General features: G+C 39.1%; 2 protein-coding genes, 1 long non-coding RNA gene and 2 other non-coding genes across 7 annotated transcripts in view; 2 read left to right on the forward strand and 3 right to left on the reverse strand.

Moving 5' to 3' along the window:
- The window catches only part of stim1b (stromal interaction molecule 1b), a 31,099-nt gene extending 18,187 nt beyond the window's left edge, over positions 1-12,912 (forward strand). For both annotated transcript variants that reach the window (XM_054625210.1, XM_054625209.1), the window contains 8 exons: positions 362-536; positions 3,041-3,218; positions 3,317-3,484; positions 3,583-3,683; positions 4,855-5,090; positions 6,471-6,557; positions 8,979-9,042; positions 10,457-12,912. In XM_054625210.1, coding sequence (XP_054481185.1) covers positions 362-536; positions 3,041-3,218; positions 3,317-3,484; positions 3,583-3,683; positions 4,855-5,090; positions 6,471-6,557; positions 8,979-9,042; positions 10,457-10,901 — 1,454 coding nt within the window. In that variant the 3' untranslated portion in view covers positions 10,902-12,912. The remainder of the gene's footprint in view (positions 1-361; positions 537-3,040; positions 3,219-3,316; positions 3,485-3,582; positions 3,684-4,854; positions 5,091-6,470; positions 6,558-8,978; positions 9,043-10,456) is intronic.
- trnas-uga (transfer RNA serine (anticodon UGA)) lies at positions 1,867-1,948 on the reverse strand. Its single transcript has one exon. It is a non-coding gene; the product is annotated as a tRNA-Ser (tRNA).
- trnag-ucc (transfer RNA glycine (anticodon UCC)) lies at positions 1,960-2,031 on the reverse strand. Its single transcript has one exon. It is a non-coding gene; the product is annotated as a tRNA-Gly (tRNA).
- LOC129113079 (uncharacterized) lies at positions 9,403-15,495 on the reverse strand. The gene is made up of 3 exons (XR_008532388.1): positions 15,083-15,495; positions 14,148-14,213; positions 9,403-9,492 (listed from the first exon to the last, which is right to left on the reverse strand). It is a non-coding gene; the product is annotated as an uncharacterized LOC129113079 (long non-coding RNA).
- Positions 15,496-17,365: 1,870 nt separating this feature from the next.
- Positions 17,366-27,454, forward strand: dub (duboraya). 2 transcript variants are annotated; one of them, XM_054625212.1, is made up of 7 exons: positions 17,366-17,437; positions 22,117-22,206; positions 23,584-23,652; positions 24,204-24,275; positions 24,427-24,670; positions 24,880-25,367; positions 26,420-27,454. In XM_054625212.1, exons 1-5 carry the CDS (start codon positions 17,432-17,434, stop codon positions 24,592-24,594), a joined length of 405 nt encoding a protein of 134 aa, XP_054481187.1. In that variant the 5' UTR covers positions 17,366-17,431; the 3' UTR covers positions 24,595-24,670; positions 24,880-25,367; positions 26,420-27,454. The 2 variants fall into 2 exon arrangements, with proteins under 2 accessions (XP_054481187.1, XP_054481188.1); XM_054625213.1 differs by having other exon boundaries at positions 24,207-24,275.
- Positions 27,455-27,883: the final 429 nt, after the last annotated feature.

A 27,883-nucleotide genomic window follows, 5' to 3' on the forward strand; every position in this document is an offset into this window, starting at 1 on the left:
TGGTGACGTGTTCAATACTTATTTTACCCGCTGTATATATATGTATATTTAAATATACATATATATTTAAAATATATATGTATATATATATATATATGTGTGTGTGTATCTATATATATGTGTGTATATATATATATATATATAGATATGTATATTTAACTATATATATGTATATTTTTATTTATATATGTGTATATATATATATATTCAGCGACACATTTGTATGTATGGATGCATGTGTTGTATATCTGTGTATGTATGTATTTTTATATATATATATATATATTTATATATATATATATATATATATATATATATATATATATATATATATACATTCAGCGTGTGTGTGTGTCTGCAGGCCGACCCAGCCGGTGGAAGGACCTGGTTCTGGCCGTGTCCGTCCTGGCGGCGCTCGCCGGCTGCTGGTTCGCCTACGTTCAGACCAGGAAGTCCAGAGACGACCTGGGGAAGCTGGTGAAGGACCTGGAGGGTCTGCAGAGGGCCGAGGAGAGCCTGATGGACCTGCAGGAGAAGTGAGTACTGCTGCTGGTAGTAGTACTGCTGCTGGTAGTACTACTAGTGCTGGTAGTACTGCTGCTGGTAGTACTGCTGCTGGTAGTACTACTGGTGGTAGTACTGCTAGTGGTAGTACTGCTGCTGGTAGTACTACTAGTGGTGGTACTACCAGCAGCAGCCAGACTTGTTCTGTATTTATAATTCTATAGATTTAACCTTTAAACTCCAACTAAGCTGCACCATCAGGAAATAACTCATCTGGTGTGTGTGTGTGCGTGCAGACCGTCACTGCTGAAGCTTTCTCTCTGGAGTCCTTATATGGTCAAAGAATAGCCAGCAGCTCAGTCTGCATTCTCACACACACACACACACACACACACACACACACACACACACACACACACACACACACACACACCCTCGTGTAACAAGTTTCACAGCTCTTCTGTTCTTCTGCTGTCTTCTGTTTCCTTCAACCACAAATACAAACGTAGTACTCCTTCTAGTAGACGTGGTACTCCTGCTACTGCAGACCTAGTACTTCTGCGTTTACACATGTAGTATTCCTGCTACTACACACGTAGTACTCTTGTATACATATTGTATTTCTGCAACTAATTTTACTACAGTAACAAGTTCTACTCCTGTAGCTATGTGTACTGCTTTTACTCCTTCTAGCATTACTACAACTACTACGATGTGTACTATCTCTACTACTGCTCCTGTTATTACCCTTATTACCTTATAACTCAAACCTCTGCTACTAATAATGCAGTATTGATTTTATATAACTAGTTCACACTTGTTCAATAGCAGTTTTTCACTCTGCATAAATACTACCTGTAGTACTGCAGTAGAGCTGAACTGGGAATACTGCTGTTCAGTGTGTCAGCAGCTGGACTGGATCCACTATCAGCCACTTAGATTCAAACAGGTGGAGATGTGTTGAGGACAGGTCACCTATAGTGTAATGTTACACACACACACACACACACACACACACACACACACACACACACAGACGCACACACACACACACACACACACACACACACACACACACACACACACACATACAGACCACCTCCCCTTCAGACTAAGGGACAGCGCCTCCTGCTGGCATCAACAGTCATTAAAAATAATAATAATAATAATAATCAATCCTTTATTAGTCCCACAATGGGGAAATTATTTCTCTGCATTTAACCATCCCGGGGAGCAACTTGGGGTTAGGTGTCTTGCTCACCTCGGCATGTAGAGGTAGAGGGGTTTGAACCACCGACCTTGTGGTTATAGGACAAGCGCTCTACCTCATGTGCCACAGCCGCCCCAAAAGTGACACATGTCCGCTGCGAGCAGGGTTCGAACCTGCGCGGGGAGACCCCATTGGATTTCAAGTCCAACGCCTTAACCACTCGGCCATCGCAGCTTACAAAGGTCTGCATTGGCCGGGAATCGAACCCGGGTCAACTGCTTGGAAGGCAGCTATGCTCACCACTATACCACCAACGCTCGTAAAACAGTATGACTTTAACTATACTACGACTTTTTTATATATTTTTTATATTATGACTTTTTTTACGACATACTATACTGTGATATTTTTACAACATACTATACTATGACTTTTTTATGACATACCATACCATGACTTTGATATTTTTAGGACATTCTATAATATGACTTTTTGTACATTTTTTACGACATACTATACTACGACTTTTTTATATATTTTTTATATTATGACTTTTTTACGACATACTATACTGTGATATTTTTATGACATACTATACTATGAATTTTTTTACGACATACCATACTATGACTTTTATATTTTTTACGACATACTATACTATGACTATTTTTATGAGATTTCTTACAGAGATTAAAAATTTCATGAAAAATAGTATAGAATGGTATAGAAATGTCTTTATGTTTAGTATTGTATGGCTTAGTCTAATTTATATACTAGTATCAGAATCAGAATCAGCTTTATTTTCTGGATATGAAGGACACAAACCAGCAATTTGACACCGTTTTTTATTGATCTCACTACACATGCACAGAAATAAAGCCAAAAACAAGGACAACAAGAAAGTGCGTGACCAGGGTGTGATGGGTCTGCAGTCATGTTTCATGACAGCTTCCTGCCTCTGGGGATGCCTGAGTCCTGGATTGTGGGAAGGCTGGCGTCAATGATTTTCTCTGCAATCCTGACGGTCCTTTGAAGTTTGTTCCTGTTTGGTGGTTTATCCTAACCACACAGGGATGGATGTTTAGAGAAGAGACTGGATTATTCCAGGGTGGAATTCTAGGCAGGCAGGTTGAACCTCATGAGCTGGTTCAGTAAGAGCTGGTGCAGTAAGAAGATGTAAAAAATCTCATAAAAAAGTCATAGTATAGTATGTCGTTAAAAATCTCATAAAAAACAACCACCGATTAGTACTTCTAGCAGCAGTAATAGTAATTAAGAGAAACTGAACAGCCAATCAAAACCACATGTTGCTGCCGCTCCCTGCAGGCTGCAGAAGGCCCAGGAGGAGCAGCGCTGCGTTCAGGTGGAGAAGGTGAAGGTGGAGGAGGAGCTGCGAAGCGAGATCGACTCGGCCAAATTGGAAGCTCAGCGGCTCCGAGAGCTCCGAGAGGGAACCGGGAACGAGAGGAGCCGGCAGAAATACGCCGAGGAGGAGCTGGATCAGGTACACGGCTCCACCAATCAGCTGTCAGGATGTCGGACAGACCCGCCTCTTCTTGTTTCTACTATACCTGTATGTGTGTGTTGGTTTGTGCATCGTAGGTTCGCATGGCGCTGAAGAAGGCGGAGAGGGAGCTGGAGTCCCGGGCTCGCTGGGCGCCGCCGGATTCACTGCAGAAGTGGCTGCAGCTGACGCACGAGGTCGAAGTTCAGTACTACAACATCAAGAAGCAGAGCGCCGAGAAGCAGCTGCTGCAGGCCAGAGAGGGGGTGAGGACAACACACACACACACACACACACACACACACACACACACACTGGTAGTGATGGTGGTGATGATGGTGGTGATGGTGCGGTGGTGTTTCAGGCGGAGAAGATCAAGAAGAAGAGGAGCTCTCTGTTCGGGACGTTTCATGTGGCTCACAGCTCCTCGCTGGACGACGTCGACCACAAGATCCTCTCTGCAAAGTGAGTGAATAAGAGAGAGACAGGACCTTCACTTGTTTATGATGTTTTACCTGTCCTATAGCCAGATCAAATTGTGTAAAATGGAAAATGTAGGCCTGTTCATAAAAAAATAAAAAAAAAATAAAATATATATATATATAGTTTATATATATTTTTATATATTTATACAGTAACAGTCAAAAGTTTGGACACACCTTCTCATTCAATGGTTTTTCTTTATTTTTATTATTATTTTTTCTACATTGTAGATTAATATTTAAGACATCCAAACTATGAAGGACCACATATGGAACCAGAATATGTTTTATATTTTATATTCTTCAAAGTAGTTGAATGAGAAGGTGTGTCCAAACTTTTTACTGGTACTATATATATATATATATATATATATATTATAGTGTTTACATCAACAGGAGAGCTGGTAACGTCAGCAGCACCGCTAACAAACGGAGGTTCAGTTCAGTGACATTATGATGCGTTCAGGCTCTGTTCAGTGAAAATGAGTATTGGTTGAAGGTAAATTATAACGTTATCATGATGTGTTCAATGTAATCTGGTAAAATGTAGTGTTGGTGATAAACTAGAATAAATCCAGTAGTTTGAAGATGTTTTCACATTAATATAAAATAGATATCAGAGATGAATTATGGTGTTTAACTTCCTAACACTAGCTCTAAGATTAACACATCATTGAAACTAATAATGAATAGATGTTTTTATCAATAAAAATACAATATTTTATTTCCTTATCATTTAAATTGTGTGTTTTTATGAAGAAAAAAACACTATAAATTACTATAACAAAGTAAAAGTATAACATTTAGTATATTAGGTTTACTGACTTCACAACGTTGAAATGATTTTTGGGACGGTGGCAAAAAAAAGAATACTCTGGATCCTTGTAGACCAGCTGCTATAATCAAACAACAAAGGGATCTGTATCCGACAGTATTGATCATTAATGATCAGCAATAAGAGGGGCGGGCCTCAGGGATCTCTAAGCGTTGTATTTGCTCCATGAGTTTTATGATGCGTTGCACGACTATCGAACACAAAGACAAGCACAGAGCTTTTGCGTTCGTGCGAGTTCAAGATGTTTTGTACCTGTGGAGGTGGCCGGTAATCGTCGTAACCCATGGTAACCCCTGGTAACGCCCCGTCCCCCCCCCAGACAGGCCCTGGCCGAGGTGACGGCGGCCCTGCGGGAGAAGCTCCTCCGCTGGCAGCAGATCGAGTGTCTGACGGGCTTCTGTCTGGTCAACAATCCGGGTCTGGGAGCGCTGGCCGCCGCCCTCAACCTGGACCCGTCCTTCCTCGGCCTGCGACCTCCGACCCCTCATCACCTCATCCTCTCCGATGACCTCGACGACATGGACGAGGACATCCTGTCTCCCGGGACAATGCAGTGTGAGTCTGAGTCAATGAGACGGCATTTACATTAATCTTCTGTTGTTTTACTAGCAGGTATTTGTAATATATCTCTCCATTAAAAACACATTATTCATCATTGCCATGACAACACACACTGTAGTTTATTGACTCAATCCCATGTTCAAATACTCACTAGAGCAATAGTCCAAACAAAGTCACTATGACATACGCCTTTTGTAATAATTAAACTATGTGCAGAACAAACAGACTGAAATAGAACTGGATGGAACATAAGATGGGAAGCTGGAGTCTTCTGGGTTTGTTTGTTTTTACTTGTTTGTTTTTCTCCTTTTAGTGTGTTTATGTTTTATTAAGGTGTTTATGGCATTTTTTTTATTTATGGTATGCATGGTTGTACTTGTAAATGTGTGGGTGCATGTAGATATATTTACATTTTTTATTGTTGATGTAAATTCTGCTTCTACTCAGTTGCTAACTGTGCTAACAAACAAACTCATATATTTGTGTTTTCAAAAATCTCCAGTAGGAACCAATGGGCTGAGAGCCACGGACAGGAAGTGAGACAGTATTGAGAGACGCACAGCGTATTTTTGTTAAAGTATAAAAGTAAAACCAGACTTAAACTTTAACGCATCTGCTAAATGATATTCATACATATAATAAGACCTGGTGAATATGTTATTGCTGTTTTGTAATTTTATTTAACATTTCTTAATGTTTCCTTTTTTGTGTTTAGAATTAAAGTAGATAAAGTTCCATATTTTAATTATAATCAACAAATCGAGCCGAACGCCAAACTGGTTCCTATTGAACACGTTCATCTTTTAAAAGACCTCACAAATATCTTCATTATGTGTCAGTGTCAAGTTTTTCACAATAAAAGCAGCCGAGAACAAGCTGGGATTCATTTTAACAGATTTCATATGTGAAAACACATTATACAGGTTTTGTTTTTCTCTGTTAAAATAGTTATTATGGAAGAAAATAAGACAAACATTCATAAAGCAGCTGATTCTTGACTTTTCAAAACTAGTTTTTGGTGTTTTTCTCAACTCTGGAGATATTTAAGTCTTTAGGTGGCGTGCATGTAAAAACAGTCGCGTTTCAGTCGCACATTAAATAATAAATAATAACTAATCGATGTGGAATTGTCCTTTAAACCCCTGACAGCACCACTAATCACTTCAGGTTTGCTACAGAGGCTCATAAGGGACAAACTTAACTCTCAGTCAACATTCCTGTCTGAAAACATCACCAAACAAAACAAAAAAAAACAGATGAAAGGCCTTTTACCTGACCTCGTCCTCTCTCAGCTCACCTGTGGTCCATCCTCTCCTCTGATTGGTTCCTCTTCTCTTTGGCATCTCTCTCTCTCTGTTGATTGGCTCCCTCCAGACGCAGCATGGCAGATGGACCAGCGAGTGAGCGACCTCTGGCCAATGAGTGGCATCGCAGACACCCAATCACCATGGAAACACTCTGGTTGGCCCCTCCCTCATTCAGCCTCCCCTCTCTGATTGGTTCATACCTGTGTACACTTCTACACCCCCAAACTATTAATTAACAATTAATTACAATAGTGAAATCTGTTGAAAATTAAGACCTTTTTATTTTTTTTAGCACTTAAAATCCCCCAAAAATAATGTGTTCGAAAAATGAGAAAGATATCAAAACGAATTTATACTAAAATATATTCAAAAATATCATAAAAATAAGTGACGAAATGTTATGTTATATATCAGCATGTTAAATAAAATAAACATATGATATAATAACCTGATGAAGGTCTACGTACCAAAACGTTATAATATTTAAACGCAAGTGAAGAAGACAGTGTGGGAGTCTTTTGTTCAATGGTAAAATTTAAACAGCAAAACTTATTTAATACATTGCGTGTGCTATTTTAAGTTACATTAAAATAATTTTCCGTTTAGATAATTTTATGCTATTTTATTGTAAAAATATATTTATTAAATTTATTTCTTCTTTACTGTTTTTCCGGTTGCTCAACCTCCGCAAACGGATCATTTAATACATTCAATAAGAAATGTACACTTTCCAACAGAGGTATAAATCAACCAGTCAACGAGCAGACAACATTTGAAAATATCAAAATCTAAACGGCGTGACGTTAATGTTACACAGATGCTGGCAACAGAGTTTATAAATCAAGCCATTTAGTATGAAAACTAGACTAAACTGACTTAAATTTGCCATTTAGGCAACTTTGTTGACTCACGTTAAATTATACATATTGCTGACTCATGTTAGCCATGAAGCTAACGAAAGGCAACTTTGCTGGCTCACATTAGACATTTAGTTTATAATGCAACCTGACTCAAATTAGCCATTAAGCTAACGTAATGCAAGATAGCCATTTAGCTAACGTAATGCAACTTTGCTGACTCACGGTAGCCATTTAGCTAACGTAATGCAACTTTGCTGACTCACATTAGCCATTTAGCTAACGTAATGCAATTTGCTGACTCAAATTAGCCATTTAGACTAAAACTGACTTAAATTAGCCATTTTTAAGGCAACTTCGCTGACTCTAGTTAGCCTTTTAGCTTACGAAAACTAAACTAAACTGACTTAAATTTGCCAATTAGCTTACACAAGGCAACATTGCCGACTGATGTTAGCCAATTAGCTTACATAAGGCAACATTGCCGACTCATGTTAGCCATGAAGCTAACGAAAGGCAACGTTGCTGACTCACGTTAGCCATTTAGCTAACGTAATGCAACTTTGCTGACTCAAATTAGCCATTTAGCTTACGAAAGGCAACTTTACCAACTCATGTTAGCCATTTAGCTTAGGAAAGGCAACTTTGCTGTGTCACATTAGCCATTTAGCTAACGTAAGGCAACTTCGCTGACTCAAGTTAGCCTTTTAGCTAACGTGACTTTGCTTAGAAGCGGAGATTAGATGTTGAGGGGGATGAATTGACACAAACCATGTTGCTATCACAGGCAAATGTTGAAGTGCTACATAAAGCGTGTTGAGACGCTAACGTAGCTTCTGACAAGCAGATATATGAATTGAATTGAATATATGCGTTTTGACTAATAAGTTATAATAAGTGATGATCTTACAGATAACAGAGTTGCAGGAAAACTCTAATAAACTAAATCAAATGTGTGCGAATATGACGGAATATGTCCGTGTGAATGCCTCCTCCCCTGTGCACCTTCACCCTCCTCTTCCTCCACCTTCCTCCCTCCGTCGGGTCAGATCAGACAGAACTGTTTGGATGTTTTCCTGAAGAATCTCTTCCTCTTTTCACCTTTTTCACCCTCTGAAGACCTGGAAAACTCAACACCATTTTAACCTGCTTTCCCCTCTTTCCACTAACATCCACTTACAGGTCTGCAGCAGTTAAATGCACAAAATAATTGTGTTTTTATATATCTTTATTTTCATTTTATTTCAAGTCAATTCAATACAGTTGAATGTTTCAATTGCAAAACAAAACCAAAAAATAAGCCACATGTTTTAAACTAATATCTCCCAAGAATACTTGATTGGAAATTGTATTTTATATGTTTTTCTTCATAATCTTTGGCAGCTGCCGTCATATTTTATTTAATTTTTTTTTTAATCGTGGATATCTTGTTTTGGAATCACTTTCATCTGCAGTATGAAACTCTTGCATTGAAAAGATTCTTTCAAAAAGAAGCTTTTCAGAAGTGAATTAGTGAAAACAATTAAAACATGTTACTCAACATGAAGGTTTTCATATTAAGACCAACATATTTTCAGAATAACAACATATAACAACTGGAAAACGTACAAGGCATCTAAACGCCTTTTCTTTCTTCTTTTGCACATTTAACTGAACTTCCTGTGTTTCTGCTTTTCAAAATAAAACAACGTACTCCTTCTCTTCTTTCTCCCCCATAGCTCAGAGTCTGATGCCCCTGCGACAGAGGATAGTAGACCCCGCGCTGACGTTCAGCTCTCAGAGGTTGGTTGAAGGGCGGGGCTTACCTCAACCAGAGGGGCGTGGTTTACCTCAACCAGAGGGGCGTGGTTTACCTCAACCAGAGGGGCGGGGCTTACCAGAGGCTCCCAGCGGCCGGCAGAATCGCAGCCACTCCATTGGCCAGCTGGAGTTCCTCGCTGTGCCCTCCCCCCCGTCTCTCTCCTCCTCCCTGTCTCACCCCTCTATTGGCCCCGCCTCTCCTCCTCTCCCCCCGTCCTCTCATTCTGTCCTCCCCCGAACAACAACTCCTCCTCCTCCTCTTCTTCTTCTTCTTCTCCTTTTTCTATTCTGCTCTTCCGGTCTTCTTACTTCCATTCTGTGGAGGCGTCTTCCAGCCTCCCGCCTGCAGGGGGCGCCGCGACGGCCCAGACGCAGCGCTGTCGCTCCGGCAGCTTTGGGTATTTTCTCCGTTTTCCAAAGACACTGATTAAACTAACAAGACAGAAAGAAATAACAGTCAGTGGGCCTCATTGCTGAAACATTCGTACACACAGATGCCATCTGAACTTTTGCGTACGAACAGTTTAAGAGTTTGTAAGATTAAGAAAAAGGAAATTTACGAGTAGGTCACAAGGTCAGGATTTAGGGTTTACGAGTTTTATAAGTTTTCAGAATTTAGGTTTATGGTTTTTACGGGTTCTCAGGATTTGGAGTTTACGACTTTCTGAGTTTTCAGGATTTCGAGTTTACACATTTTCTGGATTTCGAGTTTACGAATTTTCTGGATTTCGAGTTTACGAGTTTTCTGGATTTCGAGTTTACGAGTTTTCAGGATGTAGGGTTTAAGGGTTTTACGAGTGTTCAAGATTTAGATTTATGGGTGGGGCAAGTAAAAGAGTTGACGATTTTTAGGGGCTCAGTTTGCGAGTTCTACTAGTGGTCAGGAACCAGAGTTTACGATTTTACGGGTTTTCAGGATTTAGGGTTTTGGGAGTTTTACCAGTGGGTCAGGATTTGGAGTTTTCAGGATTTGGATATTACGAGTTTTCAGGATTTAGAGTTTACGAGTTTTATGAGTTTTCAGGATATAGAGTTAACGTTTAAAGTTCTAATGAGTTTTCAGGATTTAGTGTACACAAGTTAACTAGTGGTCACAATTTAGGGTTAATGAAGTTTAAGAGTTTTCAGGATTTACATTTAGTTTGTTAGGATTTCCGGGTTTGCTGGACCACCAATTTAATTTCTGTTTTTACGAACAATTTTTAAGAAAAGACAGTGACTGAAGTCCATCGTAGAGTTTCATCCCTCATTTCCTCTTGCTGACTGTGTTTCCTTCTAACTTTGCTTAACATCTTACTTCTCATTTGTAGTTCTATTGATTATTTTATTGTTTGATATTGAGTTTATATTTCAGTAATGTGTGACGTTAATAGCTTTCTCTCTCCGTCGCTCTCAGGGACATCATGAACCGCTCTGACTCTGACTCCGCCCTCCCCGTCTCTCACGGCGAATCACGAGGCGTGTACGGCTCCAAGCCCTTCCTCCTTCCACCCAGGCTCCACCCCCTGCAGGGTCAGGGCTCCGGGGTCGGTGGAGCCGGAGGAGGTCTGGAGAAGAGCTCCAGCCTCGGGGAGCTGAGGGGCAGCCCCGGCGCCGCCGTCCTCACCTCCTCGAGCTCCACCCGCTCCCTCTGCGTCACGTCCGACGCCGCCATCGTCCCGGCCGTCTTCTCGTCCTCCGCCTCGTCCAGCTCGTCGGGCAGCGGTCGGGGGACGGGCCTCCGGCCACCGGTCGGGAGGAGCCCCCCCGACGAGGACAGAGGAGACGATAGCGAGGTGTCCAGCAGCCGGAGGAGAACCGCTTTTAATAAGATCTTTAAGAAGAAGCAGGGACGCCACTGAACGACTTCAGACCAAACTCACAAACCTGCTTCTACCTGCTTCTGAAACCAAACTCTTTCTGGAAACAACGGTTTTTAACGCTTCACTCTGACGCTTTTTATTCAACTTTTCTGGTAATTGTTTTCTCGCCATTAAACTGAGAAGATCTAATTTGAACTAGCGAGGCAAAAAGCACAACACCTCACAGCGCCCAGGAGTCCTACAACTACACAAACCAACGAAGAAGAACAAGAGGACGACTTCGGAAGGACCGTAAAAGGAGAAAATCTGACTTTTTCTTCCTGCAGCTTATAAAGTTCATGTTTACAACCCTACTGATGCTATTTCCTGCTCCAAACTACTCTTGGTCAGAAATGGCGGGAAAATGTAAAGTCGTACAGCCCCTGAAGGTCGCGTTCACGTCAACATCAGAGTCACAATTACGACGGGGAAACTTTTCTGAAGGCTCAGATATATTTTTTACTTAAATAATACTTTAAGAATAAATCACATTTACAGACATGAACCGTCACACAGCCAACAACACAGCCATCTGATGACGTTAACGCTCAAATGTTATCAACGGGAATCTTTCCTTCCAAGACTGTGACTTGAACGCTGCTCCACAATGAGACCAAAGCTAACGGTGCGTTCAGGCGCTCATAACGTCAATCATTTCCAAGTTTTCCCTCAAGCAGCAAGTAATAAACTGGGACCAGTTTGACTTGAACAGCAGGTCACCTGACAACACCTTCAGGCTCAGAACAAACTTTAGTAAATTTGTAAACGTGATCAGTTAACGTCTGAGTAAGTTGAGGAGTGGATGAGGTGGTAAACAAAAGACCGGTATACAGTGCATTGTGGGATACTGAGGACCAATTCATACCAGGCAGCATCCTCCGGTTCTGCCGAGTGAAGTCAGTTCTTCATGTGTATAAGCTGCATTCTCTCTAGTGTCCACCAGGGGGCGACTCCTCTGGTTGTATAGAAGTCTATGAGAAAATGACTCTACTTCTCTCTTGATTTATTCCCTCAGTAAACATTGTAAACATGAGTTTATGGTCTCAATCTCTAGTTTCAAGTCTTCTTCAATACAGCATGATGTTCATTTAGTAAATGATGCTCCATTTAGAGTCAAACAGACCATAAAGCAGGGGATGCTTTAGGGCGGGGCTACACACTGATTGACAGGTCGACACCAGAGACGTATACGGCGTCTCTACGTCACTCCTCCTCAGTCCATATATGGTCACTTCCTGTTCACTGGTTGCAAAATAACAAAATCGCCAAACTTGAGGCTTCGAAAACGGCAGTTCACAAACCAATGATTCATGAAGCAGTTTTGGAAAGAATCGTTCTTTAAACTTTTACGACATCTCTTTTGTCATTTAATACATATCAGATGCATGATGGGAACTCACGTGGTCTTCTGTAAATGTCTTTCTTGGTTCATGTATATATATCAGTGTGGAGTTTATGATTGTATTATCTCGAGTTTCAGCTCAGCTCTCAGTTGAAGGGCTTTTATTTTGGTGAATGGTGGCAGTTTTACTATAAAATTCAACATCCAACATCATAAATGTCTCATCAGATTCGTTATCTTGTTGACTTTTATCAGAAAGTTTCTGATTTGATTTAATATTTTGTTAACTTTAGACTCAAAGTTTACTCGATTTTAAGAAAATAATTTGGCAACTATTCTGATAATTTATTGTTTTAGTCCAGTTTTAAGCAAAAAAAGTCAGAAATTCTGTGTTTCCAGCGTCTCCAGTGTGATAATTTACTACTTTTTATATGACTCTAAACTAAACATTTGAGGGTTTTGGACAAAACCAGACAGGGATTTATTTATTTCATGACATTTCAAAGACAAAACAATCGTAATTTAATAATTATTTATAATAAATTAATAATTATAATATTGGTTAGTTTAGCCCTAACATTTGGCTTCTCGTCTTCTTGACATGTTCATATTTAAAAAAAACAAAAAACTTGTGAGTTGGTGTCTAAAACTCAGGTATTACATTTTTACTATGTATGGAAATATTTCAACTGATAATGTTACGTTCACAACAACTCACCAAAATACCAAACGCCCCCCCGATGACAACGCCACTCTGCCGTCCATCATCAAGGTCACTTTGTTTAACTTATTTTCACAGTTTGATGTTCACCTGATGAGGAAATGTAAGAAATAAAAATATGTCTGCACAGTTTGTATTAATGACACACACACACACACACACACACACACACACACACACACACACACACCAGGTGATAAATCAGCTGATGTGTGTGTTTTGTCTGAGGCAGGATGTTCAGCAGGAACAACATGTGAAGCATAACTTTGACTTTTATTTACTCTGACCAAAGATAAACTTATTTAAAGAGACAAGCTCTCAGCGGGAGCTGCTACGTGAGGACTCCATTACCCAGAATCCTTTTCACCAATCCAGTTAAACTAAACTCACATGTGTCGCTACAACCTGCAGGAACATTATTCAACAAGAGTTTTATTTATGAATCTAAAGATTTTCAATAAACAAACTGTTGAAGACTGTTGTGGTTTATTTTTATTTATTTTATTTGACTCTTTTCTTCTGTTTTTAAATAAAAGCTGGAGACAAAGTTTGATGTTTCTGCTGACGACATTTGGCAACAAACTAAATGTGTAATGTCTTAATTCATTCTCTTTATTTTAACAATTCAAGCACTCAAATGTACTAATTATACTCTAATTTAGCTTATTTAACTTGCGGTCTCTAATTACTTTTGCTTGTTCTCAAATTACTTAAAGTGTCTTTGGCAAACGACCTAATTAATGCTCTTGATTTAATATATTCTGCTCTAAAATAGTTTCATTTGTGCCCCCAAATTAATAGATCGCTCTTTAATGACTTCACTCGTATCGGAATGAATATCCCATCATTTCTTTTGTCTAATTATTTTATTTATGCACATAAATGTTTAAAATCTGCCTTCTCAACGACAAAACCACAACACTGCTGGATGAAATGTGAAAGTTAAAGTCAGTGAGCTTATAAAGCTTTTAACACCAAACTAGACAACAACATAAACTTTAATATTTTCGAATATATAATTTTATCTTCAGTGGTTTCAAATAAAACAACAGCTGCAGATAAAACTGACTAAAGAAAATAATTCAAAGTGTTGAAAGTAAAAAGAATGAACCCTCCACTTCAGTCAGAACTCGTCTCACTGTTGACTGGGACAATATGGACTGTTGGTGGTGTGTTCACTGACCTGTCAGCTGCTCGGGACGTTTAACCAGCGGGTGGCAGCATAGAGTCACTGGGAAACAACAGCAGCCTGAGCAGAAGCAACATTAAGGGGTAAGTTCTGGTTTGTGAAGGAACAAACTGTTGCACCATTTAAAAGAACTTCATATGATAATTCTACCTGAACATTAAAAGTGAAGTTAAAGTTAAAAGGTTTAATGCTCCTTCAAAATAAAGGTTACAGGGACACTTCTTGGTTATGAATTCCCAAATCAAGACCAACAAGTCCCACAAGTCAAGACCAACAAGTCCCCAAATTTAGACTTATTTAGACTAACAAGTTCCAAGTTATGACCAAGAAGTCCCACAAGTTAGGACCATCAACTCCCAAGACCAACAAGTCCTGAGTTAAGACCAACAAGTCCCACAAGCTCAGACCAACAAGTCCCACAAGTTAAGACCAACAAGTCCCACAAGCTCAGACCAACAAGTCCCCAGGTTTTAAGACCATCAGTCCCAAGTTATGACCAAGAAGTTCAACATGTTAAGACCAACAAGTCCCAAGTTAAGTACCAAGTTAATACCAACAAGTCCTGAGTCAACTTCTGAATCAAGACTCATAAGCTCCAAGTCAAGTTGCCAGTTAACCCTAACAAGTCTTAAGCCTAGGCCCAAGTCAAGTCCAGACCATAAAGTCAAAGTCAAGAACCAATAAAATTAAAACAAGTCCTAAGTAAAAGTTCCAAGTCAAGTCTCAAGTCTGACTCCACATTTTTGTTATAAACACATTTTTGGTCAAATATAAAAAATCACTTAAATCTTTATGTTTCTGCAGTCGTGTTGGTGAAAAGCTTAATGCCAAAAAAACTCAGGTTTGTATTTTTTTTTTTCCACTTGTTGACAGAAGCTGTGAAGTTGTGTAACATCTTTTTGTCACATTTCCCGTCGCATTAATTTCACCTTATATGGTTTCCCTCCTTCATAAAGCAGCGGTTCTTCCTGTCTGCTTCACTCCTCCCCTCCAACCACGTCCTGTGTCTCTGCCCCGAGGACAAACCGCCAACACTGATTGGTCGGGAGATGAACTGACTTTTAACATTAACCGGTGACTTTACAAATTGTTTTCGATTGTCTGTGAGAATCTTTAAAAACTGTTTCACTTCCCAGAATTCTGCCTACAAGAGGAAACAAAAGTCCTCAGGTCAAAACCTCATTCAAAAATCTGCTGTTTTGGTTGCAGTGTTTTCTTCTGCCCTCAAATTCACCAGAATGGTTTCAGATTCTCTCCTTATGCAACCAGCGTTAGGTCGGTTAAATCGCTTTAGTTTGGAGTAGGAGTGAAGAAACACAAAAAAGGAGAAATGAAATTTTCTCCCCTCGAGTGACTCAACTTCCCTTCAGAGCTCCGGAGACATCCTGCAGCACAACGGCAGCCTGCAGGTTCCTCTTCATCCACGTTATCGCAACACTCAAACCGCTGAAGAGAAAGACCCAAAATAACAGGAACACCTGAATGATGTGATAAAAAAGCTCATAGATGCTGAATAAGTTTGGTTTATCGTTTATCAATGCATTCTGGAAGAAAATCTGCAGTTTGATAACTCAAATCCAACCAAAATTGCAATATCAGTTTACATTTGAAGGACAGTTTTGGTTGGCTTTTTAGTACACAAACATTTCTGAAAATCATTTAAGAAATATTCCAACATATTTTAGGTTGGTGTTTTTGCTTTATTTCTATCTAAATCAACCTGCAGGAATAAAACTTGCTGCAGAAAGATAATCAGTTTTAGTTAATGGCGAAGTCCTTCTTTTGTTTGCGAGTATTGTGTTGTCATTGAAAATGCTTTACTTTTCATTTACATGCCATGCTGTTGTAAACAATTGTGCCTACGGTTAAAGCTGATGTGTTGTCAACCGCAATGAATCAGCGATCTACAGCGAGACACAAGAATCTGACTTTCATGAAAATAAAAGGGAAATCAATGTTGGTGACGGGAGACACAAATCAGGTTTATAGTTTAACTGTGTTAATGTTTCATCTCTTCCAAGCAAAACCAGGAACACAAAGACTGTAAATAAGCCGCGGATAAACGTCCTCTACACACGGCATTTATTAAATGTTATTTAAATGTAACAATGCCTGAATTATGTATCCAGCCTGTAAAATAATAAATAATTTATAAAATAATAATATTTGTTCCTGAAAATAAGACGTCTTCCAACGCATCGTTTTTCTTGTGTTGATTTTTAAGGCGTTTTTTCATGGCATGGTGTGAAAAGACGCAGGAGGGAATGTTCCTGAATGAAGCTCATGTGAGTTAATTACCTCAACGTTTAAACTCAGACTAGACGACTTACTTAAAAGGTAAGAAAACACAAAAAACTGTCAAAATAGAGCAGAATTTAATCTATAATGTCTGAAAAAAATTATATGATGAGAGCCATCTGAAATCATTGTTCACATCGTTCAATAACCAAACGGTATTTTTTTAAAAACTGCTGAAATCAATATGAAAATGACTCTACTTCTCTCTTGATTTATTCCCTCAGTAAACATTGTAAACATGAGTTTATGGTCTCAATCTCTAGTTTCAAGTCTTCTTCAATACAGCATGATGTTCATTTAGTAAATGATGCTCCATTTAGAGTCAAACAGACCATAAAGCAGGGGATGCTTTAGGGCGGGGCTACACACTGATTGACAGGTCGACACCAGAGACGTATACGGCGTCTCTACGTCACTCCTCCTCAGTCCTAATAGGGTCACTTCCTGTTCACTGGTTGCAAAAACCAAGATGGCGACGACCGTAATTGCCGAACTCAAGGCTTCATAACGTCACTTTACAAACCAATGAGTGACCACGTCCACTTCCTATATACAGTCTATGATTCAGATGCATGTCCATATGTTATTTAAATGTGTGCATTAATAAAATAACAATACCTTTAATTGTCTTGTATTTACCAGGACCTTTATTGTGAAAGAGGCTTCGGTGTAGTTATTTACTATGTAATGTCGTTGTTTACTGCTCACTAACTCGTGTATTTCCTCTCAGTGTCTTTTATTGTAAACTGTTCTGTGGTTTGAACATAAATCAAATGTTATTAATCAACATGAAGCTGCAGAAGAAGAAGAGAAATGATCATGTGACAGAACATGAGCTGCTCTCTCTCTCACTATGTGTCTGTAGTGACTCTGCTTCTATATTTAACCTGCAGGCCTCCTCTCTCTGTCTCTCTATCTCTCCCTCCCTCTCTTTCACACGTCCTCGACATAAAGGAGGCAGCTGAGAGACGACGAGCAGGATGGAGGTAAAGAACTTCTTCTAAAGTTTCTCCGCTTCTGTTCGTTGTTGTTTTGTTGTTCTGTGTGTTTTCAGTTGAATCAAAGTTTGGAGAACACAACGAGAAACTAGTTCAATAAAACTTCTGCACACGCTCACCAGACTAGATGACATTTCTGCTCATTTCTGATTTTTGCTTTGTGTTTGCATGATTTGATATTAAATACATCTGCAGGTTAAGTTTGATGAGATAAGAAGCTTTATTTGACTTGAGTGAAACATATTGGTGAGCGCCTGAGGAGTGTCGTCAGGTCGTTTGGTACTCGTACTTGTGCATTAATGTTAGTTTTGTAGTTTAATTAATTGCAACAGTTGTGTTTTCTGCAGCGAGGAAAGTACAGATTATCTTTATATCATAAAAGGTCAAATATTAATACAAACAGTCAACAAAAAACTCTCCATTTTGCGTTTTAAATATCTGGTTCTCGTGCATTGTTTTTAGCTCACAAGCACACAAACAGCTCAGAGTGTTGACGAGATATTATATTCATCAGAAGATCGTGTTTCCCTCTTTATAAATTCTCCATTGAAAGCCGGACGTCCTAGCTTTCCAACGGCAGTTTGAACGCACCACATATTTGTGGATCAGAGGACATTTCTCGCAGTGACAGATGTGTCAGACATCCACGGATAAAATGTGAACGATTCCAACACATGAAACGTGACGCGTTAATGTGAAAACCACTCAGCGAACTGATGCTGGAGGGAAAATATATTTTACTTATTTTATATTTAGTTTATATATTAGGTTTTTTCCCATCTTTGAGACAGAATAGACATTAATAAAACTTATTTTTTATTTGTGTGAGGTTTGTGTTCTTTATATGTAGTTTTATTAAAGTAAAATAACTTGCAGAGCAACATGCTGCACGTGTGTGTGTGTGTGTGTGTGTGTGTGTGTGTGTGTGTGTGTGTGTGTGTGTGTGTGTGTGTGTGTGTGTGTGTGTGTGTTCACTGACCTGGAGGTTACTGCAGGTCACTGTGAGCACATTCATTCAAGTCTGTGGTGAAGTCATAAATACCCACCGTGTTAAACAGATGAGAAACATTGTTTACTTCCTAAAGTTATTGAAATAAATACCAGAATTTAACGTTTTATGATGTATTTTGTCAGTTTTGAGTCTATGTGCTACGGACAAATACATTTAAAACAGAAATTGGAATTAATTCCAGAAATTCAACAATAAGTGGATTCACTTATTAAAGTGAAGTAAATAACTTGAGTGAACTTTGTCCCGCAAATCAAAATACTTTTGAGCAAATAGTGAGTCATCTTCACAAAGCTATCCAACAGGGATGTTAGACGTATTCATAGCCTTTACTGCAGTAAAGTACTAATACCACACTGTGAAAATACTGCATTCAAAACCTTCATGAAGTAAAAGTATATACATGTAGTTAAAGTAAAAGTATTGATTGATCAGTGAAATGTTTTACTATTATATCTGATGTTTCTGTTGCATTAATGTGTATTTGTGAGTTAAAAAGTACAATATTTAAAGTAGTACAGTAAAAAGTACCTCTGAGATGTAGTGGAGAAGTAGAAAATCAAATACCAATACTCAAACTGAGAGCAAGTACCTTGGATTTGTACATAAACGCAGTACTTTATCTCCAGGAACTACAGTTCGATAACGTCACCAGACTCCCTTTAAAAATAGTCGTGTTTTAAGAGTTGTTGAGTTTGTGAAACTCTTTATTTATTTAAGTATTTGCACCTTCTTGTAAATTCGGCATCAAATGTAACTCGTTAAGTTATTGGAATGAAGACCAGCGGAGTGAGAGCTTACCTGGAGATGGGGAGTCATCATCATCATCATCATCTTCATCACCATCATGTAGCTGTCAAAGAAAAAAAATAGATGTTAATTATTAATTAAATTAAATCTAATCTAATTGCTAAAACTGATCTGAAGTCATCTTTAAACTACAGAAAATTAAAAAAAATACTGTCATAAATATGACGTAAACAGCAGCTATTCTTAAAATTAACTGGAATGAACACACACACACACACACACACACACACACACACACACACACACACACACACACACACACACACACACACACAGAAAGAGGAAGTGGTTTAACGGTTGTTTTTTACTTCGGCTTCTGCCTTTGGTCGACTAAACACTGTGGAAAGCATGAGTACGACCCTGTGTGTGTGTGTGTGTGTGTGTGTGTGTGTGTGTGTGTGTGTGTGTGTGTGTGTGTGTGTGTGTGTGTGTGTGTGTGTGTGTGTGTGTGTGTGTGTGTGTGTGTGTGTGCGTGTGTGTGTGTGCGTCCCAGGCGATGTGATTACATTATCTGTTGAATGTCAGCAATGTGAGACCTTCAGCTTAAATGGACGTGGATCAACCACACGTCAACAGCTGACTGACTGAGTGTGTGTGTGTGTGTGTGTGTGTGTGTGTGTGTGTGTGTGTGTGTGTGTGTGTGTGTGTGTGTGTGGTTGTCAGAATCCTCTAATAGACTTGTACTGTCCTCATGTTCATACCGATACAACAGTTTTGGACTGAAGTTGCTGATATCTTTCTGTTTTCAGCTCCAAAACATTTATAATTCTGTCTGATTGAGTTGTTACAGTTTTTCTTTGGTGGGAAGCCAGTGAGGGATCGTGACCCTGTCGACCTAGCAACTACAATGAGGCTGTAGCATTAGGAGTAGTAGAAGTAGTGACAGAAGTACACTGGTAGCAGTAGTACTAGTAGTAGAAATAAACAGTAGAAGCAGCAGAAACAGAGGTTATTTCAGACAGCGAGCTATGCTAACAGCCTCTAAGCTAACAGCCTCTGTGAATCTTTGCAGTCGCTTTTCAGTTATTTGGAACACATTTGTGGTCATTCTGTGTCTCTTTGTGGTCATTCTGTGTCTCTTTGTGGTCATTCTGTGTCTCTTTGTGGTCATTCTGTGTCTCTTTGTGGTCATTCTGTGTCTCTTTGTGGTCATTCTGTGTCTCTTTGTGGTCATTCTGTGTCGTATTGTGTTTGTTTTGATTCTATTTGTGGTTGTTTTCAGCGTCTTTGAAGCCATTCTGAATCTCTTTGTGGTAGTTGCGAGTATCTTGTTGTCTTATCTGTGTAACTTTGTGGTAATCTTATGTCTTTTGTGGTTGTTTTGAATCTTTTTGTCTATTTTGCGCCTCTTTAGGTGTGTCTTCAATCTCTTTGTGGTTGTTTTTCGTCTCTTTGTGGTCGCTTTGCATCTCTTTAAGGTAGTCTTGTGTGGCTCTGTGGTGGGCTTTAGTACCTTTCTAGCCGCTTTGTTTACATTTTGAGTACATTTGTAGTCATTCTGTGTCTCTTTCTGGTCATTTTTGCGTCGTATTGTGTTCGTATTAAGTCTCTTTGTTTATTTTGCACTTAGGTGTGTTTGTTTTGATTCTCTTTATGGTCATTTTGAGTTTCTTTGTGGTGGTTTTCAGTATCTTTGTAGCCATTCTACGTTGCTAAGTGGCCATTTTATGTCTTTTTGTGGTTGTTTTGAATATTTTTGTTAATTTTGGGCCTCTTTGGTTGTGTATCAAATCTCTTTATGTCGTTTTCAAGTCTCTTTGTGGCCTTTTTCAGTTTTGGGGTGATACATATTCTCTTTGTAGTCGTTTTGAGTCTGAGGTAGCTACACAAGGACAGGTGTAGCTCAATTAAATAAGAAATAAAATACATTTCCACAATTCCAATCCTGTCTGATTGACATGTTGCTCTTTATTTATTTAAATGCACATCTAAGACATGATGGTTTTAGCAGCAGCAGTTAGCATTGGAGCTAACTCTCTGACTCGTAGTGAGGTTGTCAGGTGTGAACTCTACCAACCCTTCAGGTCATAATGTTCGAAAACATGTTGTCATGTTGTCTCGGATGTGTCTCTAATGAGCAGCTGCCTTCCTGGTGATAACACTCACATTACCTTTCTAAACTTCACAACGCTGCCAACACGCCACCGCAGAGAGGAAGTCACCTGCAGCAAGAATAGTAGTCATAGTGGCAGCAGCAGCATAATCAGATGTTCCCACTTCATTTAGGTGTTTAAACCTTTATTTAATTAACTTAATATAAATATGATAGTTTTATTATTAATTCCAAGTTAATTTGACTAAAATGTCTGATTTTACTTTCCAGACATCAGTTGACCTGATTTAAAGTCTTGTTATCGGATGAATTGTGGATGAATGAGTAATACGTTTGTAAAGAAACATCATCAGTGTGTGAGCAGATTTCCCAGCATGCATTGTTGAGATATAAATCTCTCTCTTTTGTAGTTTGAAGAGATAATATTGTAAATCATGGAAACTGGTGCTCATATTAGCGTGTTTCAAATTACGAACACAACGCTAACTTTAGTTGTTGATTTAACTTGAGATCTTAATTTCACACCTCAAGAAGGTTAAAAAATGGACTTTGTGCTTTGTGTAGTTTTACCTTCTGGATCTTTGTCGATGGCATTAATTATGATTTATATGGGATCATGAATAAAATAGAGAAAAACAGAAAAATCAGAGAAATCAGACTTTAAAATGCTCAGAAATGTAGAAGTGAAATGACACAATGCTACACAGAAGCAACATGTGACATCTTTAATGGATGAAACCAGCCTTGATGGTACCTTACATCCTTTTTCCTCCTGTCCTTCCGTCCTTCCCTCAGGAGGAGGCTCCGTCCCGGCCCTCGGTGGCTGAACTTGCAGGCAGATTCAAAGGCTCGACTCGTCCACACGATGCTGCTGGGAATGAAGCGGTGAGTTTAATGTCTGTAAATCAGCAAATACATGTAGACACCAAAACAGAGTCTGTGGATGGATTACTGAACTGGACTACTGTTCCAGCATCCCTGGACCAAAACAACTACAAAGAGATGCAGAACGGCTAAAAAGAGACAAACATGATCCTTAAAACGGCCGAAAAAAGAGACAAAAAAAAGCTACAAAAAGACTTCAGTCTCATACCGGCAGCAAAAAAACACAACGACTACAACGAGAGACAAACACACAAAACTACAAAAAGAGAGGAAACAACAAAGAAACTCAATAGATTACAATGACACTAAGCAACTACAAAGAGTCTTAAAATGGCAACAAAAAAAACACAACGACGACAACGAGAGACAAACAAAAAGTCACAAAATAACAACGATAGATAGAACGACTAAAAAGACAATCAAAAGACTGTAACAGGAGACAAAACGACGACAAAGTGAATCAAAATGGACAGGAAATATTCTAATTATTTTAATGTGTCAAACCTGTCTGTAAAAACTGAGGTGTCGGGGTGTCCTTGAATGCACCAACATGTAAAGTGATGAACTACTGTAAGTTAACATTAAAAACACAGGAATTGTCCTTTTAAATTACATTGTGAAAACACTTAAAGTGATTAAGATCATTAACTTTAATATATATTGTGTTTTTTAAATGTTATTCGTCTCGTTTTCTTTGGAATATTATAATAACACGTGTCAGCCACGTGTCAGTGTGCTGCAGAAGAAGAAGAGAAACAGGAAATGAGGCAAAGTGAGAGAGAACATGTTGTGAGTGTCAACACTGTTGATTCTTCATGACAAACTATTTCAGTATCAAATGTCACTTTTTGGTAAAGAATAATTAGTATTTTCTGTCCCATGATGTTTTATGATCGTAAAGAGACTTTAATCATCCTGAAAAGTTTGTTAAACTGTTTTACAAACAGTTAGAGGAACAAGTTTTTACTTTGTTTCTGACTGGTTGTTGTTGATCTGGTTCATACAGCATGTTTGTGAACATGTGGAATCTATTTCTATATTTCATTAGGATATGTATATTTATGTAGGAATACAGTAAACGTCCTTCACATGATTCTTACATGTAGCTGTCCAGTGTACGAATACATAGTTACATCTGGGATTCAATAAATTATTATTATTTGGCCTTTGTGGTTATATATTGTGTCTCTTTGTAGTCGTTTTCATTCACAGAGGATTTGGTCAGTAATCAATCCATGACACTAACAAGCCGACTGCCTCCTGACTCTGTTCACTGACCTGCAGATATGTTGACTAAAGACTAAATCAACACTAATTAGTGGAGTAGATATTAGACGTTTATTACAACTGTACAAATAATTGTTGTTTGTTTACCAGGAGAAGCCAGTCAGACGACGACCTCCTCGCTCTTTACAGCTCAACAAAACCCCCGGAGACGACCAGGAGGTGAGAGAGAGAGAGAGAGAGACGGAGAGAGAGAGAGAGAGAGAGAGAGAGAGAGACAGAGAGAGAGAGAGAGAGAGAGAGAGAGAGAGAGAGAGAGAGAGAGAGAGAGAGAGAGAGAGAGAGAGACAGAGAGAGAGACAGAGAGAGAGAGAGAGAGAGAGAGAGAGAGAGAGAGAGAGACAGAGAGAGAGAGAGAGAGAGAGAGAGGGAGAGAGAGAGACAGACAGAGAGAGAGAGAGACATAGAGAGAGAGAGAGAGAGAGAGAGACAGAGAGAGAGAGAGAGAGAGAGAGAGAGAGAGAGAGACAGACAGAGAGAGACAGAGAGAGAGAGAGACAATTGTAGGTTCAACAGAGCTTTTACTGCTTATAACTTTGCAAAATGTGTGTGTGTGTGTGTGTGTGTGTGTGTGTGTGTGTGTGTGTGCAAAATGTGTGTGTGTGTGTGTGTGTGTGTGTGTGTGTGTGTGTGTGTGTGTGTGTGTGTGTGTGTGTGTGTGTGTGTGTGTGTGTGTGTGTGTGTGTGTGTGTGTGTGTGTGTGTGTGTGTCAGCAGCCTCCAGGCGTCACCTCTTCTCTACCTGCCAAAGCCAAGAGGAACTCTGCTCTGATCGAGAAGCTCCAGGTGAGTTCACCTGGTTTCTGCTGCTCTCTGCTGGTGTGGACGGAGAGCTTCAGCCTGACATCATCACTGTGACATCACTGTGACATCACTGTGACATCACTGTGACATCACTGTGACATCACTCTCACTCTCTCTCTCTCTGTGTGTGAAGGCCAACCTGGCTCTCTCTCCCACTGGCTTGCTGCCGTCTCCGATGAGCCCCGGCTTCAGGCTGCTGCCTTACGCCTTCACCCCCCTCCCCCAGCTCCGCCCCTGTTTTCGGGTGTTTTTCGTCCACGCCGCCGCCCACCAGCCCGGTCACTGCCTCGCCATGGACTGAGGAGGAAAGCCCCGCCTCCTTTGAAGCTCCTCCCACCGTGGCAGAGGGATCCATCCTGTCGAACTCCAACATCAAGGTCAGTCAGAGAGTTTTGTTACTACCGACAACAGGGCTTTAACCTTTAAAGTCTTTTAATCTCATTAATGTTTGATGTTGTTTGTTTTGTTCTCTCTGAAATGAGAATAAAGGAATTCATTAAATCTATTTCTACCAATAAAAAAGCTTCTAAAGCTTAAGACAATGACCTCACCTCTCTGTCTCTGCTCCCATTGGTTCTTCCTCCAGGGCCGAGCTCGCCACTCCATCAAGCGTCGCCCTCCGTCCCGCCGCAACAGGAAGTCCAGCAGTGGAGAGGAGGTCGGCGCCGCCACCGAGGGAGAGGAAGCGTCTCTGAGCTCCTCGACTGAACCAGAAGATAAAACAACAGGAGGAGGAGGAGGAGGAGGAGGAGGAGGAGGAGGAGGAGGAGGAGATCAAACAGATGACGTGAAAGAGGACAAAACGGACACTTCGACTGTGAAAAACAAGTCCCACGAAGAAGACGAGTCAAAGACCAGCGTGGAGACCAGAGGAGAAGACGAGAAGGAGGAGGGATCAAAGGGAGGAGAGAAGGAAGAAGGATCTTCATCAGGAGAGAAGGAGGAGGAGAAGGAGGAGGAGAGGAGGAGGAGGAGGAGGAGGAGGAGGAGGAGGAAACCACTGGAGAAAAACTGAAAGAAGATTCACCTGAAGGAGAGACAAACACAGACAGCAAAGAAGAGGAAAAGAGCGAGGTGATTCATAATGTATAAACATATGTGAACAATAGAATAACAATGATTAAATGTAAAATAAGAAATACTGACACAACTGTAAAATAAAATATAATAGCAATAAGAGTAAGGTGATTAAATAATGTAAAAAAAATTCAACTTAAAAAGAATAATTCAAATTACAACAACAAAGATTAAAGACAAAAATATAAACATATGTGAACATTAGCATTAAAATTATTATACATTTTTAAATAAGTATTACTAAGACCACTGCAAAATATAATATAATACCGATAAGAGTCAGGTAAATTAAACTAAAAAGAATAATTAAAATTCAAAATACAAAGATTAAAGACAATAGAATAAAAATATCAATATATATGAACAATAGAATAAAAATGATTAAATGTAAAATAAGTAATACTGACACAACTGCAAAATAGCAATAAGAGTAAGGTAAATAAATATTGTAAAAAAATTCAACTTAAAAAGAATAATAAAAATTACAACAACAAAGATTAAAGACAATAAAATAACAATATCAACATATGAACTATAGCATAAAAAGTATTAAATGTAAAATAAGTAATACTGAGACAAAATATAACACAATAGCAATAAGAGTAAGGTAATTAAATAACGTAACAAAATTAAACTAAAATAGAAAAAGTAAAATTACAACAAAACAGTAAAACAACAACAGTAAAAATACAAAGTGATACAAGAACAAGAGCCTTATAGAAACTAAAATAGGAAAATGGAATATTGAGTGTGATATTATTTATGATATTGAAAAGTAGTACAATGTTATAATGCAGATAGTACGATGGAAGTAATATTGCACATGATGTGGTTATTATTCTGCAGAGAGAACCAGATATTTATTTATAATTTCCCTTCATTTAAATTAGAAGATATTTCTGCTCACATTTTAATTTGCTTCTTCCAGGTTTATATTTGTGTCTTAATACATTCTATAAAGTCTACAGATAAACATATAAACTTGAAATATATTTATGTTGAGTTCACCGTTTACATCATCAGTAAAGAACGTTTTCTTTCTCCTTCAGGAGACGAGTGAGAGTTCAGCCCGATGAGCCCCTGGGAGGCTGGGAGGGAAACCCTGCAGCAGCGAGGCCTGAAGGAGTCTGGACACCACGAAGGCGAATATTTATGGAACTCTTTCACCGCGGTTTCTGTTATCTCTGTGGTGACCACTGACTGTGTCTTGTATCACTGATGATGTTTGGGAATTTAACTGAAGCTTTCCAAAAAAAAAAGTCCTGAAAACGATTGATTTGTTTTTACTAATCCTCGACTCAAAGCTTTTTTTTACACTGCAACGCTGGATTTGTTCCTTTTTATATAATGTGATTTAATTGTTTGCATCAATATCTTTGGTGCTTCTAGAGCTGTGACTGATGATGAGGATGAGGATGATGAGGAGGATGAGGATGGTGAGAATGAGGATGATGAGGATGATGAGGATGATGATGATGAGGATGGTGAGAATGAGGATGATGAGGATGAGGATGGTGAGGATGATGAGGACGAGGATGATGAGGATGATGAGGACGAGGATGATGAGGATGATGTTGAGGATGATGAGGACGAGGATGATGAGGATGATGAGGATGATGAGGATGATGAGGACGAGGATGATGAGGATGATGAGGACGAGGATGATGAGGATGATGAGGACGAGGATGATGAGGATTATGAGGATGGTGAGAATGAGGATGATGAGGATGATGAGGATGATGAGGATGATGTTGAGGATGATGAGGACGAGGATGATGAGGATGATGAGGATGAGTGCCTTTTGGAGTCTGTTTATTTTGAGCTGTGCAACAAAATGTAAAGTGTCAAAATAAGATACACGCTTGTCTTGAGATCATTGTTTGTTTGTGTTAACGCCGTCAGAGAGAAAACCTGAAGCCTTCATTCCAAACATTCATAAAAAACCACCATGGAGGTTTTATTCTTTTAAAACCGTACAGAGACACATTAACTCTAAATTATGTAGTAAAGATTTAAAACTGGAGACGTCACATTGTGCCTTTAAGTTTGAAAATTGATATTAAAATGCATATTTTTGCTACATCCATGATTATCTTTGTGTTTAAGTGTTTTTTCTGAAAATGTTCCTTGTTTTATATTGAGCATTGGCAGTGGTGGAAGAAGTATTTCAATCAGTTACTTCAGTGAAAACATCATGTTCTGTTTGCAAAATATTAATCTTTATCTTAGAAGTTATCAGATAAATGTAGTTGAGTAAAACTTATATATAGAGGAAAATGTATTAGAAATATTTAGTACAAAACAAGTAAAGCACTAGTGTAAAGATGTTCAACTCTAGAGACAAAAAATACATTAAATTTGACCATAAAGAGACTCAAAACATCTTAAAAAAAGAGATGAAAACTAAAGACGCAAAATGACCACAAAGAGACAAACACAAAGAGACAAACACAAAGAGACAAACACAAAGAGACAAACACAAAGAGATGACCACAAAGAGACAAACACAAAGA

The sequence above is a fragment of the Anoplopoma fimbria genome, chromosome 24 (genome assembly GCF_027596085.1).
Source record: "Anoplopoma fimbria isolate UVic2021 breed Golden Eagle Sablefish chromosome 24, Afim_UVic_2022, whole genome shotgun sequence".
In the NCBI taxonomy this organism is placed as follows: domain Eukaryota; kingdom Metazoa; phylum Chordata; class Actinopteri; order Perciformes; family Anoplopomatidae; genus Anoplopoma; species Anoplopoma fimbria.